The 17,625-nt window shown below is 48.2% G+C and overlaps 4 protein-coding genes across 4 annotated transcripts; 2 read left to right on the top strand and 2 right to left on the bottom strand.

Annotated features, from left to right (window-relative positions):
* The first annotated feature begins 1,631 nt into the window (after positions 1 to 1,631).
* On the top strand, positions 1,632 to 3,483 carry EV420DRAFT_1177922 (uncharacterized protein). The gene is made up of 3 exons (XM_060466210.1): positions 1,632 to 1,903; positions 1,960 to 2,317; positions 2,378 to 3,483. The coding sequence occupies exons 1-3, from the start codon at positions 1,883 to 1,885 to the stop codon at positions 3,373 to 3,375; spliced, it is 1,377 nt and encodes a 458-aa protein (XP_060323171.1). The 5' UTR covers positions 1,632 to 1,882; the 3' UTR covers positions 3,376 to 3,483.
* A 2,767-nt stretch (positions 3,484 to 6,250) lies between these two features.
* On the bottom strand, positions 6,251 to 6,997 carry EV420DRAFT_1584483 (uncharacterized protein). Its single transcript, XM_060474762.1, has 2 exons — positions 6,908 to 6,997; positions 6,251 to 6,851 (listed from the first exon to the last, which is right to left on the bottom strand). Exon 2 carries the CDS (start codon positions 6,843 to 6,845, stop codon positions 6,267 to 6,269), a length of 579 nt encoding a protein of 192 aa, XP_060323170.1. The 5' UTR covers positions 6,846 to 6,851; positions 6,908 to 6,997; the 3' UTR covers positions 6,251 to 6,266.
* A 6,345-nt stretch (positions 6,998 to 13,342) lies between these two features.
* On the bottom strand, positions 13,343 to 15,016 carry EV420DRAFT_1584476 (Alpha/Beta hydrolase protein). Its single transcript, XM_060474761.1, has 4 exons — positions 14,962 to 15,016; positions 14,487 to 14,909; positions 14,193 to 14,303; positions 13,343 to 14,135 (listed from the first exon to the last, which is right to left on the bottom strand). Exons 2-4 carry the CDS (start codon positions 14,776 to 14,778, stop codon positions 13,486 to 13,488), a joined length of 1,053 nt encoding a protein of 350 aa, XP_060323169.1. The 5' UTR covers positions 14,779 to 14,909; positions 14,962 to 15,016; the 3' UTR covers positions 13,343 to 13,485.
* Positions 15,017 to 15,420: 404 nt separating this feature from the next.
* Positions 15,421 to 17,357, top strand: EV420DRAFT_1584468 (uncharacterized protein). The gene is made up of 2 exons (XM_060474760.1): positions 15,421 to 16,595; positions 16,657 to 17,357. Exons 1-2 carry the CDS (start codon positions 15,862 to 15,864, stop codon positions 17,255 to 17,257), a joined length of 1,335 nt encoding a protein of 444 aa, XP_060323168.1. The 5' UTR covers positions 15,421 to 15,861; the 3' UTR covers positions 17,258 to 17,357.
* Positions 17,358 to 17,625: the final 268 nt, after the last annotated feature.

Genomic DNA, 17,625 nt, shown 5'->3' with positions numbered 1-17,625 from the left:
GCTCCCCATCTGGCATCCAAGCATACAAAATCAGTCTCTTAGTTTTATAGGCTGCTTTTTTCACATGTTAATCCTCTGATTCACTGGAGCCTGACTGCGGTACAAGGTATGGCTGGATATTTTTCGCAGAATACCTAAGACTGACAAAGCCATAGAAAACCCACCAAGTCCATACAGTCAGTTGTTGGTCCGCCGTTGTAGAATTTTCATTGAGATATACTCCGGCCCGGATCGCTGTAGCGAATAACAACGAGCCATACGTTGTATGGGTGCCCCTCTATGCTCTTCGAAGACGGATCATTCCGAATCAGTGAAGGACGCAGACACATGACGAACGTCAATCAACGGAGCACTTGTCGCAGCCTTACTACCCTCAGAAACATCAAGCCTGTAGGCGACTACCCTCTCGGACCATGTTCGTGTTGCTCGGAAGAGAAAACACGCGACGTAAGTTTATTATACCTCTGGCATGTTTACACCCACTGAATGCTGTCTTTCACAGGGCGCTTATGTTGTAACCTTCATATGAACGGCGTGGTCATCGCAACCCTGCATCGATGCAGGAATGGCACCAAACGACTCAATGGCAGGCAAATGCGATCTGCTATATCAGCCTCGTGAGATTTTGTTCATAATTCTCTTACACCAATTAATTTGGTGAGATTTCGAAAGGGTATGCTTCTTTGCATTGCAGTATTGGTAGCAAAAATATCCTTCGCTAGCCAAACTTCGAGTACAATCTCGCCACAGCGTGTTGAAAAAAGATTAGCATAAATCGTCTTTCTTTTCAACACGGCATTACCGGGGACGTTACTTTGAAAATTTTCCAATAATCAGGACAATACATATGCTCCTCCCCATTGTGTGTGCTCACTAACGAACTCAGCGCGTCACAGCACCAATAAGACATTCCGTAAGTCTTCGTATCTTTCGTGCTGCTTCCAAAGAAGCTGATGCAAACTCAAGGTGCACTTCTCACGCTGTAACGTTTTAGCGCTTTCTATACCTCCTCCCATGATGCCGATGACCCGTGGCCTTCGTTTCGGATCTAGGGAAGGGGTGTATGTTTCTCCCTGTTCAACGTCCCAGGAGACACCCCGATTTTCATTACCGACGTAGTGTCCAAGGCATTCTTACTACGGTTTGCATAACAAGGCGCTTATATCCTTCATTCCAGACCAATGAATACCCCTCACCGCGGGCACCACGCCGAAATCTTCCAATTTCACACTTTTCCAATACGGAAAGAAACAACTTGCATCTCTACGGCGATGACGGATATGCCAGCAGCATGGATCGTCTGTGCTCTTTCACGGCACTCCACTTGTAACTCGAAGCTCCGGTATTTGATCCACTTTCTGGCCTCATATTCGTCACTGCTACAGCGTCGCGTCAAGGGCTGAGGCGGTTGAATCGCCCGCATATATGATATGTCTAAACAGGCGCCCAAACACTCATGGGCAAGTAATGGCTCATCACCGCCCACGTACACACGATATGCATCCATTGACCAGTGACCGGGCTAGTTGATCACCTTTGTCCGGGATACCGATGCAAACACGTATTCTATCTCCGACCAGCATGGGTCATCCGTGCAGCCCGCTCCCCTATACAAAAATCTGGCACATGCAGGACAAGTTCTAGTACTTAAATTGTTCATTCTTTCAGTTCCGTGCAGCCGATCAGCGTCCTACGGGTTACGGAGGCTTTGGAATGAAGCTATGACTCCCACCGCCCGGCCACCGATATAACAGCCACCTACAATACGGCCGTAGATCGACCCGACCGCACCAAAGTCATACAGTCTCCCTAGAACGGGCCTCGCTATCCGTTTTAAAGGGATTTCAGTGCGCCACTGTTACCACCTCGCTTAGTACAACCGATGGCTAGATCCTCCTCTCTGGTGAGCTCTTTGTATCATCCTTTGATGACTGCTGATTCTTATTCCTTCGTCGGAAGAGCCTTGCATCTGCACTGAGGCTAGCACCCCTATACCTTCTACTCTATTCCATCATTGGTTCGTGCTTGCCCCTTGACACTCAGGGGACCGACTCGCCGACCAACGAAGAACCCATTTTCGATTTGGGCGGTGGCAGAACCGTACTATCCATTCTCTGGAGTTCATTGGCCACCATTTTCGCTTGTATTTGGGTTTCTGTCCATCCGAACGTCCCAGGGCCAAAAATGGAGAAGAAAGGATGGTTCTACTTCAATGTTCTTCGTCACGCGGAGTTAATGGTGTTCACTATTTTCTCCCCAGAGCACGTCACCATCTGGGCTCTACGTCAACATTCTGTCGCTCGGCTTATTCGTGCGCGTGAGTACTAGCACTCTAATCCGATGTTTGCTTAGAGCAGGATACTGACTGTAAGCCTAGTTTGTCCGGAGAAGCTCAGTATGTCGCACGGTTTCCTCGTTTCCATGGGCGCGTTTGTGGACTCTGATGGATGTCCGATAACTCTGGAAAAGCTGAAACAACACACAAGCCTCGTGAAGTCGCTCGGTGAAATAAAAAAGAAGGAAATCGATGACCGAGATAAAGGCGATGGTCTGTCCGAAGCAGTGGCCGTGGGTCAAGCCACATGGTTCCTCCTGCAATGCGTTGCCAGGGTAGCGCAACACCTCCCTCTCACCGTTCTCGAAATAGTAGCCGTCGGTTACGCCATTTTCACTATTATCAACTATGCAGTTTGGTGGCACAAACCTCTAGGAATTTCTGTCCCGTTTAGAGTAGCCATCACTTCACCGACGACTCTGAATACTCCATCCACGCCAGTGAACACCATGACTTCCGACTACCCACCTGAAGGATGGAAAACACCGCGGCCACTCCCTAGCCTTTTCCCCACGAGCCTAGACGCCGAACATCTTAAGGACTGGGTGAATTTTCGCCTTCTGTCCATATTCTTCGGCGGGGACATAATCCCAGATGTCGCTGGTCCCTCTAGCGAAGAAGGAGTCCCCCGTCTTTGGTCAGGACATCCGAACAACACAAGGCTGTTTTATATTGTCGCATGCGGAAATTGCATTGGCATATTCGGCGCCATTTATTGCGCTGCCTGGCACTACCCCTTCGTAACATCCATCGAGCGAATTCTCTGGAGGGGGTGCTCTTTCATCTTCATGCTTGCCCCTCCCTCTGCCATCCTACTTACATTTGTGGTTGAAAAGACAGCCGGTTGGTTTGGTTTTAACGAACCTGAGAGGGATAGTCACTTGTTCAGTTTCACGTATCGATCCCTCTATATCTTACTCTGGATAGTGCATGATATGGCGAGGGCTTTTTCACTCGTGGAGCCGTTTCTGGCGCTAAGGGATCTCCCAGCTGGCGTATCACAGGATATCGCGTGGATTAGCTTCCTTCCGCATATCTGACACATCGTCATGTATGCATCTTTATTTAACAGCTCTGATATATCACAGCAATGGTGACGATCGTCTAATATCTTTGGCTATCAATAATTGTTAAATTTTCCACTCGAGCAGTTCTTGTCTATCTTCGTCGTATCCACCTTGAACCAGACCTCGCCGCAACTGCATCGTGATTTGAAAGCCGAAAGTTTTAGCACCGTTGCAGGGAACAACCGTCATCGCGTACCAGGTAACTATTAACAAGTTGCATTTCCTCCCGTGTCCTCCATATTCTATTCCTAGCAGGGGTCACGAGTCGTATCGTATTGAACTAAAGACCATCTGTGCTGACAACACAGAATACTAACTAAACAAGGTCTCGGTATCTTGCAAACTCTAGTACGCATGTCGTAACTGGCGCGAGAATATTTCACGCTGTAGTCATGGTAGCCGACAGTTTAACAATGACTTGTACTAAGGAGCAGTCGCAGCCATATTTTCCTCGTATGTAACGATAGAAATGTTGCTTCCACTCTCCTTCAACTGTTTCAAATGCCGGACTTTCTTCATCCGCAATCATAATCCTTCCAACGGAAGACCCATGACCCACACTGATATCCTCATACATAAACTGGAACGAAGCGAGATTATATCGACGAATGCCTTGCCGATATTGACACGGACTTGGGCATTAACAAATGGGTCTCCACTCGGAGTTGTATGTATGTAAAATGTGAAACGCTCCAATCCCGGGACAATATCCTGCACAGCTGATATTTCCTTCACTAAATACCGCAATTGGTTCCGTTCAACGGCTAGTTCACGGAAGTGTAGGCTTGACTTTAGTATGTTAACGATATTCTTTTGTCCGATAATGTTAGTTTCGACGTCATGAACAGGAAATTTGACAACCGAGCGGCTGAATCTTTCTATAAGGAGGTGTAAAACAATAAGCCCCTCGTTCATACGTCCAGTTCGGTTGGGGAGGGTATGCGTAAGTAAACAGCATCCAGAGACGGAAGAATGAGGCCGTTCATCGATAAGGATTCACATACTGTTAGGTTTGGAGCATTTTGGAACATGGAAGGCAGCGAATAGAGGATCATGACAGAGTGGAAAGACGTTGCGAACTTTGAGATAGCTTTAGAGACGGAAACCTTCCATAGACCGAATACTATCCCGAGATCAGTCCTTGCCCAATTGAGGGAGAAACAAAGGTCCAGCGATGGGAGTTAGACACCAGTGCTCCAAATGCGGGACATATGAGGAAAAGGAAAAGGAGAAGGACTGATTCCCAGGCGTAGTCAGAGCATGCTGGAGCATAGCGATCCTTCCCTGTCTATCCTTCTGGCTGAGATAGTGAATCACCATACTGGATCAAAATAGCCTTGATATTCGGTGACTGATTTCTATTAGCTGTATACACGCGCAAGGTTCCAAGAACCGGTTGTCAAGTCGAAAAAATCCTACGGGTTGTGGACTGCGTGTAACAAAAATTGGATCAGAATTCAGGATTCGACGGGAAATGGATGAATCTGAGGCAAAATGATCTCTGCGTGAGCTGAATCGAGTCAATTCAGCTCAGCTCACGGAGAATAATTTGGGTATGAATTCAGTGCGGGACGGAAACTCTGATACGTTGAAGTGTAAACACTTGCTGTGACCATCTGAAATAGAAGTCAACATCGTTTCGCTCTCCCAGAAGCAGGCTTCGGATACGACGGACCTTCGAAGTGTTCAGTGAGATTTGAGTGAAATCTAGGAGGAAATAAGGCACTTTCGAATCTCGTAACGGTAAGGTTTCGAGCAGTCGCTTCTAGGTCGGCATAAGATCCTGAAACAAGGATTCACAGCCTTGTTTACCCCTGAGTCCTTTTTTATCACAGTCAAAATTAGATCGGTTATTCGAATTGCAGATGACAGCATCCCAGAATCAATAGCCTTCGCAAGAATAGGCGATTAATTAAATGTTTACGCAGCTGTGAGAGTAGCCAATGCCGTATTTGGCCAAATAACATTTCCAACTTTTGTCGAATGGACAGCAAGTCTATACGGTTTCAGTTCAAGTGAAGAGATTGAGAAATTACTGATTGAAAACCTATCTCCCCAAGATTAGACGGGCATGGTTCTCAGGAAAGATCGGATGAGGAGATTAACCTTGGAAAGAGATTCGTAATGGGCTAATGCATCCGATGTCATTAGAATATATACCACTAGTGCCCGTGGCTAGCTGCCGGCGGGAGCCTCGAATTCAGAGCCAGCTCAGAGTAAGGGCCATCAATGATGGAGACCCAAGAGCCACTACCGCTTGCACAGTTTTAAGACTAGAACATGTAAAGAAAAGCGCGATGTCGGTCCTCATGGTCCGATGCGGTTCGACGCTTTGCGGCTAGCAACAGCCTGAATAATGACCCGGTCACTGGTATCAAGTGATCAAGTGATAGTAGTATAAGAATCATCAGAAGTTAGGTCGGTCGTCTAAAAATCAAATCTCATAAATGGTTAGAAAGTATCCATCATAAGGAGATCCTGCGACTCATTAGTCCATGGAGGATGCGAGCCTTCAAAGTTCACAGAGATGACGATATATCAGGACACAAAAATAAATGAAGGCAACTCGTACTTTGACGTGGGTACTCATAGACAGTATCTTGGGAGGAAGTTTCGTTTACGTGAACGAAACCGGCCTGAAAGCTGCATGGGTATTCTATTAACGTATACATGTCGACCGCGCCGTCCATGCAGATGCTTTCCCATCTGAACATAGGCGCGCGGACAACGAAAGGCACGAGCTTCTTGTAATTCCAGCTTTTCCTGCGGCAAAACGAGCTTTCTCCACCGCTTTGGTCCAGGAAGCCGTTTTTGCTGAAGTCTGCATCCCTGAATGCGATTACGTCGAGCCATCTACTGTGTCACTAGATCTGCGGAATATTCCGGTATGAGCACACATCTCCCTTAACCTCGTTGACCATCTCGCGAAAACGAGTTGCACTAGCAGCATCCAAAATCTCGCAATCCCAGAGACTCTTGGGCACTGCATCGGTCATAATATTGGGATCAGCAGCAATTGGGGGAGAGGTGAGGGATTTAGTTGCCTTGTCATGGCGGTAGAATGAGAGAAGAGTTCCGATGCCAGGGAGAGCTGGAGTGACGACGTCGGAGTGGAGGTCACGGAAACGCTCCCGCATCTGTCTGTCAGCTTCTTGGCGTTTGGAATCCAGACGAAATGGTGCGAGCAGTTTGATCAGAATGAACAGGACCGGGTGCTTGTTCAATTCGACAGTAAACGTTACGACGCTGTCGACGCTGTCCCGAGGAGTAGCAAGAACACGGAATTGCGGAATGATCTCAAACGGTCCATCGAGGGGGGGAAAATGATACAGCAGACGCATGTACGGACCATAGAAAACGCTCTCGCCAGTGGTGCTGTCATGAACAGCGTAGGGAAAGGACTTCATTAAAAACTTTTGCGGCCAAGGCTGAGCGTCTGCCATTGTATTCTGCGAAACAATCAGAATAAAGTTGAGCCCGGGAGCAAGACTAAGTATGCTAGCACCAGCTAGTTCGCTTGCGCACCTGAATCAACAACACGAGTAAGAGGGCTAATTACAGTTAAGCCGCCCAGATCGTTGTAATTCGCGTGAGGGTGGGAGGATATAATTTCCAATTGATCGCTTTCATTGAACAGTTGTAACCCTAACCCTAGTATGACTTGCCTTTTGTCTTCTCCCAACATTGTTCTTCCCAGTGTCCTTCTCTACATCCTTGTCGTATAGGGAGTATGGCGGATGTTATTAAGCTCTTCCTTCTATGGCTCGTACATCTCTTAACAGGAATGGGCCAAGCCGTCGCAGGAAAAATGCTAGTTTTTCAAGTTGCGATTGAGCAGGATTGAGCGAGTCTCTTGTGACACAGTAAAAACAAAGAAAGGTCGAATGTCGAGGTTCCCCAAATTTTCCTCACTTTTATTATGGCAATTGTTCCATCGCTCTGCTCCCTGGAAAATCTTTCTTCTTTGGTCATCAAGCAAGAAGGACCCCAACTCTTCGAGCTCATTTAGCCCCCGTTGTTTGATACCAAAAGAAAGAACTTTAAGCACATCTATTGAACTTGAATTCTTAGGTGAAGCAGCAGGTATAACGTGCGTACATCCGTCATTCATGTCTTCGTTCTCGCTGACACCAGGTGTAGCCGACTACTTACCGCCAAGAGACCTTTTGAAGTCAAGACATCGTAACGAGCCATAGCTGTCTGCGTCAAACCCGAAATAACTGTAGGAACGTGATAATAGGTACGTGTGACCATCCGTCCGCGTCAGATTCTGCCCAGTTTACAGTGACGTTCAGGTTCAGTGGCGGGCATTCTTGTAGGCGTGTCTGTTTGTCTGTTTTGGAAAGCATTGAGGCTTTCGTCATGAAAATCTGTGTCAATGACCGGAACCATTGTGTATAGCCCTGAACACTTGTCCCGTTATCGTATTGCCCTTCGTCGTTCGTCGATGACAGTCATCTCTGCGTCTCCATCGAGACGGATGTCTGGCATCTGTCGGTACGTGGTTTCACCGCTTCTGAACCTTACGCTCATTTCCGCCATAGGTTCCTTCTGGGTACTAGTTACAACAGAGCTGACAGTTCGTTATTAAACTTCTATTCCGACCCGTCGAGATGAAGGGTTCATGATGTCGGCCTCACCACGATCGCTTCTCTGATAAGGTCAACCAGCCGAATGCTAACAGAAATTTATGTCAACTGACACCTTTCTTGCAGGCTCTAGCTCAGTCTTTTTGGTTGCCTTCATCATTCTGTTACACCGTATCGAATCGTTCTCTGGCACTATCCATCGGTACTCCAAACGTACGAAGACAACAATCACCAGGCAGTCGCGGCCTGCAGGTTCCAATGCTGTCTTGCATTATCCTGTACATGTTGTCATTCCTCCTCAGCCTCCCATTTCTCGTCTGCCAATGTCTTGTCTCCGAAAGGATGCGAGTAGAGTGGACGTGGATGGCCTGTGGTCCCCGGACCCAAGCTTTTTCAAACTCACAAGTCAGACGACGCGCCGCTTATTACGACAAGCGCCCGTCATATCATGTACATCACCTTGAGGCAATAAGATCTCTGCATCTACGCCAGCACTTCTCTTGATCGAAGCTGGAGGCCTGATAAGACGATTCTGATGATAGCCATGCTTTCTACTCCCGAGGAAACGCAAGCAGCAAGGGATGACCCTTTTCCTTCGTGTAGAAGGAAGACGTGAAGGGTTATTGCGTCTTTTCACGGCCCAAACCTTATCCTCCGAAAATCTTAGGAATGACCATGCCTGTTCGCTGCCAAGACGCGCATAGTTCGAGGACGCGTTTTCTAATAACGCTCAGCAGAGACGGCCGGTAACCTTTCATCTCTCTTGTGACTCCTTAGTCACCCTTGAGTGCGAACAGCTCCACCGCTTTGTAAACCTTCCTCTCGGCTGAAGTGCTATCCCCATCCCAACATACAGACGGACGATCACCACCCTCATTAAGCTCGCAATGAGGCCCATATCCCACTCATTTGCCGACGTGATAACATTGATGCTAGCAAGGGAACTATGCTTAGAGATCACACAGCGAGTCATGAATAATGGCGCCAGACTTCTTACTCACAATCTCTTCGCAAGAAAGCCATCAACGACTAGTCATGTCTCGCGGCGGGGCTGTGGGCAAGTAGACTTCCGTGTTTTGTCCTGCTAGAAGGATATTGATGATCTTCTCAGTTGAGGCTCGCTATTATAGTGGCCGACAAGGAACATTCATTTCAGAGAGTAACTAACTACTCGTGAATCAGTGCAAATAGAAGCCCGTAATACTGGACCTTCTCTCTCAAACCGATTCAAATCAACCGCTTCCTGCCTCAATTACCCACACAAAGCCCTAGCACTAGGCCGATTGTTATGTTCGTCGGCTTCATCCGTGACCAATCGGAATATCGAGCCTACACAGCTGCCCTAATTGCTCAAAGCCGTGGCATCCTGCAGAGATAACGAGATTTACTCTGCCCTTGCTTTAACCTCAGCGGCCTGCCGCATCTGTTCCTCCTCATCGGTTCGTGTTTTGTGTATCATTCTGTAACTATCGCTAAGATTTTTGTGTTAAGCAGGATACCTCGCCTTCATCGTGAAGCCTACCATTCGGCGTGTGCCATCGCAGGCTCTTATTCACCCCGTGCTACCTCCTGGAATGCCGGTATTCAACACTGGGGTTGGTCGGTGAAGTTTCCAGAGCGTCCTTACCACTATTTTTGGTTGCGCGTATCTTCGACGACATCTGTCTAGAAGAAGAGAGCTTCTTCACCATGCTGGATTAATGACCACGGCCGTATTCACACCGGAAGGCGTGTATGATGTATCTCGGCATTTTAGCATTATATTTTTGGCACGGTTCATTAGTGCAAGTGAGTTACTCGCACATTAGCCGGCTCGAAGCGTGACATTGACCGTACCCCCAGTCTTCCTTAAGACGTTGACGGTGCCAGCAGCTTTCTCATTTTGATCGACGAGTGTTTCTGTGTATCACGAATGTTCGACCACCTGCAAACTCTGAAAATGGTCATGCAATTTTGCTACAACTTGAAGAAATACGCAACGGGGAGATTCAATGGCCGTATTCAAAAGGATAGGACTCATCATGGGACAGGCCACATGTAACTCTTGGAACGCGCTCTCCGGCTAGTGCAGCACCGCTGTATCACCATTCGCGAGACGCTGTTTCTCGGCCACGCCCACACACTGTCAGAAGTTCCACACAGCGCTAGCCGCGTTCGATTGTGATTGTACCCATCACGGTGACTGCTCCTTGCCGACGATTCGCAGCCGTATCTTACGGCCCCTTTCTCTGAGTAGGAAAAAAGATTTCAGATAGCCGGGTAGCTTTATGCTCGTTGTCAGGTATTGCATCAAAGACCGTGCTGTGACCTCTTCGAAGGGGAAGCTGCAGCGCGCCGCCTGGATAAGGCAAGAGCCTTTTGTCATCGCGGCTGGCGCTGCTTTAGGGACGGACGCTTTCCGGTCCCGTTGCTTATCGCGCTGGTTGACAATGTAGTCGAGCAGCAGCCGAAGTGATGGGCGCCGCATCTCATCACACTCATCGCCATACACAGCCTTGAAAATGGCGACTACTACAATGGTGGAGGTTTATTTTCTGCTTTTTGCCGTTCCGACGGATCTCCCGCGGACTGACACCAGATATCTATGGCGCTGGGACCACCTTTCCTTTTGCATATCATCTGAGCTGTACTCATCCTTATGTCATGACTCTGGGAGACCGTAGCAATGACGATACACGTCCTACTAGTAGCCGAACTCTGAAGATCTTCCTCCGTATCCCCACATTTTCTATGCTTCGCCACATGCCCAGATTTTGATCCACCGAACGAATCGCCGTCATTATCCACTAAACATAAAGCGATAATCTGATATCTCAGCAATACGGTGGAAATGCGATTTCCATTGCCGATTCTTTTCCCCAGGGCCGCCGATTCTTCCTGCACCAGTCATTTCGCCCGTACCTCTTATGGTCGAGTTTCGACATAAGTAGGTATAGGACATCGTCACCCTGACTCGGAGATGAAGGAATTAATTTAACGTGGCACGCCTATCTGAGTAGCTGCTAGCCATGACGAGCTCATTCCTGGCAGGCAACTATTTTGGTCCTATCGAAAACATAGGGAGATCCCCCAGTTTTATCGTTAAAGGGTACGAAACAATTTCTTTGTTCATAAGTTTGGTTCCGCTCATTCTCCTTTTACTGTGACGGGCGCGAGTTAGTCCACTGTCATAGCCCGGTCAGTTTGACATACTACAGAACGCTAGGTATATTTCTTCCACTGGTTACAAGCGCAACTGATGGTATATCGGACTCAGTGTAGCTTTCTACGCCGCTTATCGGACGCGGCGTCTCATCCGGACTCGCATCACGTAGATGGCATGGTGCCTCGCGTTGCTAGGTTCGCGGGCCTCGATTTAGTCTCGGTCGATGACTATGACAACTTACCTTCGACTAAGAACGTGTCATGCCCATATGTTTCCGCGAAGAAATCTCATATGTCGCCTGATATCCTACGCGAATGTTACGCCTTTTTAACATCGAATCTCAGTCACCAGATCTTCCGGTTTGTACGCAGACACGATATCTTAGCGTTCTTACCCTGCAGGAACGAACCGAGGCGCTTGTGAGCACGACTGCGAATCACGGCAGCCGTTCAATTGGGCTAACCAAGCTCGACTCAGGCCTTCGATATGTCCTTGCCTGATGCAGACACTCGGACCTTTTGATTTCAAACCCGAAAACGCCAGTCAGTCTTGTGGGTCTTGAGCTATCCATGCTGCGTCACGCTTTATTCATAAAACATATTATATCTTCACAGATGTCGATGAAGTTTGAACCCTTGAGTTCGAAGCATGGACCCCTTGAAGCTATCATCAGTGCCTTGATATTCTTAGCTTCCTCCCGTCCCTCCCCGCCACATTGACTGATTTCTTCCAAGCAGAAGAGTCGAGTTATATGTACACCAGAAAGCAGTTCCTTAGTCTTGGTTTCTACTCTACGCTTACTGACATTCCGATTCGGGACAGCCGTCTTCTCGACGCTAATTGCACCCGATTGGCTTCCTTCGTCATTAAACCGCACAAACCTGCTGGAATAATTTCCAGTTCATTTGACGACTTCGCACTTCTAAATCCGCAACATCTGGACCACTATGGAATACAAGAACTGGCTCAAGAATCGCTTACGACTCCCATCCGTTGACTATAAACGGCCTCTTCAGAGATCCTAGTACTTAACTATTAGACGATCTAACACGTTTTTAGGCCTTTCACATTCCTTGGCGGTGTTCGGTGCCTTACTTACAACGTGGAATACATGTGCCGCGAGGCTGCCAATGCGTTTGCATCCATATTGAGTGTTTTCCGACTTAGTTCATCCCAATTCATTTCCCGTTTTCCAGGCCCTCATGAAATCCGAAATTATTCTGCGGCGACGTTTGCTCCGTATTCTATTGGTTTCCTTCCTTCTCCGTTGGCCATCGCAATTCTGAAGACGACACAGAAGCAGTACTCAAATGAGCTCATAAACCAGGAATTGACTTGCTGGCTCTCTGTCACTGGTTAGGGCTGGTTCTTTCCCGTAGTTTGCGACAACGCTGTCTTTATACTAGTAATTCTGATCCCTCATTTTTATCATTGGCATCCTGCACACCTCTTACACCTACGAAGGTCTCGTTATAGCGAAGTTTACTGTTTAAGCAAGCAGTCCAAGATGGTTCTCCGAAACCTTGAGACTACAATTAATGTGAGGTCCCCTGAAATATGGCGTCATATATAATACCGTTTCATATCATGCCAATATCATGCTATCCTCTGTGTGCTGCCAGCGTGACAGAATCCACGTGATCGCGATGCCTGTGACCCTTCGCGTTTGGTCCCGGAGGCTGCCAGGACATGAGGTCACCACTGTTCCATGCCCTGAGTGGATGCGGCGGACCCTTCCTCGAATCTATGTAAGCACGGAGAAATGGGAAACCGTACACTGATGACATTCAAATCCACACTGAAGTCAATTTTATCCCAGGTATTATTGTCGCATTGGAGATAATATTATTGAGTAGTCATGTTACATAGGGTGTCGGTAAGGCGAATGACGAGAAATAAGTACTTGAGTCTAACTTTGCTCTGTAAACCTATTGCCGTGTGCCTGTCTTGCGAATGAGGTTATTATTCTTCTGCATGACGAATGGTGGACCGTGGCTCGCACAACTCGTTCTTTCCAAGGATTTTCCAGGGATCACACTATTGGAAGAACTTTGGGATTTAGATCGCCAAAACTGATAATGAGAAACTGCAAAAGATATTCAGGATTATTAATTACGGAGCTTTTTTTGAGACGCATCTGCACTCGTGCTTATCGTGTACCGAGAATTCAGCCCATGATATTCCTGCGCCATACTCTCAATCAGCAGTGTCGAACTAAGGCAAAGTCAGTACCCCTCTATCACGGGTACAAGTTGTTTCCCGAGAACATGACAGAATCGAATACCATATTTCTGTACATAAATAGTATCTACAGCTTATATCTGTCACAATATGAGCTTTACAACTTCATCAGGACTCCTTCATAGTATCAGCAAGCCACTCGATCATTAACGGTGTCAACTCGCTCAACCGTTTCTCCTTCGCGATAAAGTCAAATATCGGCGTAACATGAATCCCACCCTTCTCCAGCACGAACCTGGAATCGCCATGAAATGGTTTCAAATACCTCTCATAAAACCGCTCGCCCTTCTCCCGAAGGAAATCCCATTCCCCCGCTGTAACGAGGACGCGGCCGACAGTTTTACTCAGAGGCTTGAACCACTCCTCTGGCGCCTCTAATACATCCACGTACGCGATGTCATCCTTAGGGACGTCCCTGAGAAGATCCTGACAGACGCTGCTGTGGTATTCGGCCGGGATAAAGTCGCGTTCGTGTCGGGGCGCCAGGAGTGGTAGAGGCATCTGTGCGTCCTCCATCGCTCCGACAAAAGGAGAAACGAGGAGTAGTCCACGAAAGTGCGCATCCGAGCGGACTGGGGGTGCTTCGATCGAGAGTAAGGGATAGAGTATGTGGGAGAGGAGCTGAAGTGCGAGGTTCCCTCCTGCAGAGTCACCGCCAATGATGATATTCTCCGGTAAGACGCCGGCAGCTATGAGGTGCTGAAGCCCGTCTGTTGCCTCGCGTAATTGGCTGGGGAAAACGGCGTTGGGGAGGAGATCTGCAATGGGATGTAATTAGTACCTGTTTAGAAGAAGTTCATGAGGGTTGTACGTACTGTATGAAACGATGGCAATGCCGATATTGACACCTCGTTTTTCGAGTTCTAGCTGCATGTAACGCAACCAAGAGAGCTGTTTTTCGCCAAGGCTAAGCTTGTATCCTCCTCCTGTGAAGATACATTAGTAACCCCAATCGCGTCAACGACTTGCTATTTACAGCGACGTTGTTTAATTTAGAAGGCAGAGGAGATTCGTGGTCACGAGAGCAACCGACGTGAGAAAGGCTGGTCCACACTTAGGCTCGGATGTACAAGCCGCCTTAGCCAGAGAGAACACGAGGAAGAACTTACCATGGCAGTAAAAGAGCACCTTATCTAGACGTTTTGGACCAACCCAGAGAAGCTTGGCGCCATTACAAAGCTCTTCAACGGATGGCTTCAGACCAGTCGTCGTCGTCCAGGCTTCATAGTTACTGAGAGAATCCGGCATAGGTAATCCTTTGCCATGTATCAGAAAAACGTTGAATACCGCCAAAGACCAGATTTGCCGCCAGCTCTTGTTGCGCTCGTATGTGAAGAACGAAGCGAAGAGACGCCATGGAAGATAGACCACTGAATTCGAGAAATATCGGCTGATTTTCATTTCCCCAACAAGGATCACTCACGAAGACGACAGATTACGGAGAGAAGTGTTATCCTTTGCGAAAAGGACAATCGCTGTTGCGTAGATGAATGGCCCGCTGGCATGACGCTGTATCTCGGGTCCTGGAGGCGCTGAGTGAAAATATATCAGTGTGAGAAAGAAGTCCAGCACGAGGACAACTACATATGCCCGGCTCCATTATTACTGCGCCCGGAACAAGGCTCCCGTATTACGTTGTTAATTCGTGTAATCGCGAAGGGATGATCGTACCGCACGCGAGCTCACGTACTACCGACGCGTTGTAGGTTGGAGAGATCCTTTCGGGAACCATGGAACTGCAGGCTTCTCGGAAACATGCTTTTGACTTGAAAAGACGACGACTATGTGCGCACTATAGGCCAGCCCTTGAAAAACATGAATCAATATGTCCGGAGAGCGTTCGAGAGACAATGAATGTAGGTAGTACTGAAGAAGATTATCCGGGTCCTGACTTCCTTGTCCCGGTGCTGGTGGTTAAAGGGAGGATCAGGGTCACTCACGTAATACGAAGTGGGCGCGGCATGGATGATCGGAAGATGCCGGGCCGACGAAATTTCGCAGCGACCACGATCAAGTAAACGATCGAAAACTTGACTGCCATGACGATCTTTGAATAGCCTGGTCACCATCAGATATTGACTTGGATCAGTATCATAACAGAAGTATCTTTTTGTGGGGCAACGAGGTCCCAGAAACAGTTATCAACATTTTCGACGGTAAATGCTCGCGCCGCACGGCTCCGACAGGCGGCACATCGCAAGTTGCAGCTTCCGCTGCTTTGGAGGATGGTCAGTACTCACCGCGACACCACCCACTGGAATTTCTCTCCAAAGTACATATATCCACGCCTCATGTCCGTGATCACGGGAAGTATATTACAACAGCAAATACACAAACAAAGGCCTTGAGGCTGGCCTTTGTTCCGTGAGTGACATGTATACTTTGTGTCCGATTGTTAATCTACTTATAGTTAACCAGTAGCCACCTTTAACACTTGGCTTTAAGCCTTGACTTTCATCTGCTCTCGATTTCCTGGCTCCCTACATGGCCCGCATCATCAGAACGTACGCCTCGAGCAACCTACTCCATGCTACACCCGCACAGCCGCTCAAGCCAGAGATCTATGACCGTCCATGTACTCCAGAGCCTTTTCTACCTCCACTTCGAAGAACGGACCCAACGGAAACTCTCCGTGCCACTGCCACTCGTAATCGAGGACGCCCACATAGACAACATTCACGAAGCCGCGTAACATTAAACGGCCATAAAGATGAAGAATCTCTGTACAAATTCCCAAAGAAGAGAAGCTCGTCCACAGACACTATTCGTGGTCAAAAACCACCAGGGAAAGGGCTTAATACCGAAGACAGCGCTCTCGAAAATGGAGATGACATCGTCGTCTATCCTTGTCCTGACGATGTCATTCCTACTATCCCTGACGAAGACAGTCCTCCAGTCCCCATTCCTCCACCCAGAACCTTCTTGGTCCCCAGACTACCACTACCGACCCATTTTTTCGGCCAGAAGCTACCCTTTTCTCGTCGTGCCGATCTTTGTTCCCTGACGAGTAAGCGCCTTGTTCCAGAGCGGTTCAGTCTCCCCCAGAAGCTTCGTGTGCACGACGTTTGCGCGGACGACAATGAACCCAATGCAGAAGATAGCGGTTCCTGCCGTTCCAAGACCGCTCCTATCCGTCCGACGGTCTGGGATATGAATGTCTCTCTGACATTCTACGAGAAGAGCGGACAGTTCTTTGATATTTGGGATATGGATGACAGGTTCGTTGTGTGTTTTCTTCCTATATTCTTCTTCCTGTACTGATCTGCGCTTCCTGTCTAGCCAAGTGATCGCGGTTCCAGCACGAATGCACTTCATTCTCAAAGATCCAGAACGGTGGGATGGTGTCCCCATGGAGAACACCCCAGACATTCGGTACATCGACTTTCGATGCCAGTCGTTCGACTACGATCCTCTTGCGCTTTCAAAGACTCCTCCGAATCCGAATCCCGATCTTGAACCCAACTACATGCAATCAGACTTCTACGTCGACTATCGAGGGCCGATTGCATGGGGAAAATCCGATGGCTCTCAAGGCATCTGCGCGTTCCCCGTGTGGAGGAAGACTACCAGGGTGAACTGGTTTATGAGAAAACGGCGTTGCAAAGTTAGGTGTTTACCTGTGCGGAAGAATTACGAATTCGAATTTTCGGACGGGGAGGAGGAAGAGGACTGGGATGACGCGGAGGAGCTGATGCAGGATGGGTGGTACCTCAAATTTATGATACCCATACCTGTCTCGCTGTTCAGGGTCAAGCAGACCAGGGCGTTTAGGGCGGAAGCATCCGCTTGGATTGGGGGAGAGGAAGGCGGGGGAGTATTAATGGCCGATACTGATTTTATGGTGTCGCATTTACGGCTTAAGGAGATAGCAAAGAGATAACTTAGTAATATCTAGAGTACATATAAGTTACTTGTTCTAACAACACTAATAGAAATGTAGTACATACCTAATGACTTGTTCGGAGCCGACAATATCACCTGCTTCGGAAAAAGTGCGACGACTTGAGATCGGGCCCGCTTACCAGTTTCCTGCGAATCTCATTACTAGCACGCGAATACGAACTACCAAGAGATCAGGACCGTCGTATCCCATTTCCCGAGGCTTCTCGGCCTAGTAGCAGATCAAAGTCATCGACACTGGAACTTGAGCTCCGAGAGAGAACCCATCCATAGAAGTCACCCTTGTAATATATGGCCACTGGCTATTAGCGAGGTTTCCGCAATCTCCGTCGGTTTCAGAAGTACCGA

This window comes from Desarmillaria tabescens, assembly GCF_030435595.1.
Source record: "Desarmillaria tabescens strain CCBAS 213 chromosome Unknown EV420scaffold_89, whole genome shotgun sequence".
Taxonomy (NCBI): domain Eukaryota; kingdom Fungi; phylum Basidiomycota; class Agaricomycetes; order Agaricales; family Physalacriaceae; genus Desarmillaria; species Desarmillaria tabescens.
The sequence above is the reverse complement of the archived record's forward strand: the minus strand, read 5'-3'. Positions and strand labels throughout refer to the sequence as shown.

Coding starts and splice junctions, on each gene's coding strand:
- EV420DRAFT_1584476 (XM_060474761.1), bottom strand. CDS start 14,778: ATGAAAATCAGCCGATATTTCTCGAATTCAGTGGTCTATCTTCCATGG. Junction 14,304..14,486: donor GGTGCTCTTTTACTGCCATG/GTAAGTTCTTCC, acceptor GTATCTTCACAG/GAGGAGGATACAAGCTTAGC. Junction 14,136..14,192: donor CATTGCCATCGTTTCATACA/GTACGTACAACC, acceptor ATCCCATTGCAG/ATCTCCTCCCCAACGCCGTT.
- EV420DRAFT_1584468 (XM_060474760.1), top strand. CDS start 15,862: ATGGCCCGCATCATCAGAACGTACGCCTCGAGCAACCTACTCCATGCT. Junction 16,596..16,656: donor ATTTGGGATATGGATGACAG/GTTCGTTGTGTG, acceptor CTTCCTGTCTAG/CCAAGTGATCGCGGTTCCAG.
- EV420DRAFT_1584483 (XM_060474762.1), bottom strand. CDS start 6,845: ATGGCAGACGCTCAGCCTTGGCCGCAAAAGTTTTTAATGAAGTCCTTT.
- EV420DRAFT_1177922 (XM_060466210.1), top strand. CDS start 1,883: ATGGCTAGATCCTCCTCTCTG. Junction 1,904..1,959: donor TGGCTAGATCCTCCTCTCTG/GTGAGCTCTTTG, acceptor CTTCGTCGGAAG/AGCCTTGCATCTGCACTGAG. Junction 2,318..2,377: donor CGCTCGGCTTATTCGTGCGC/GTGAGTACTAGC, acceptor CTGTAAGCCTAG/TTTGTCCGGAGAAGCTCAGT.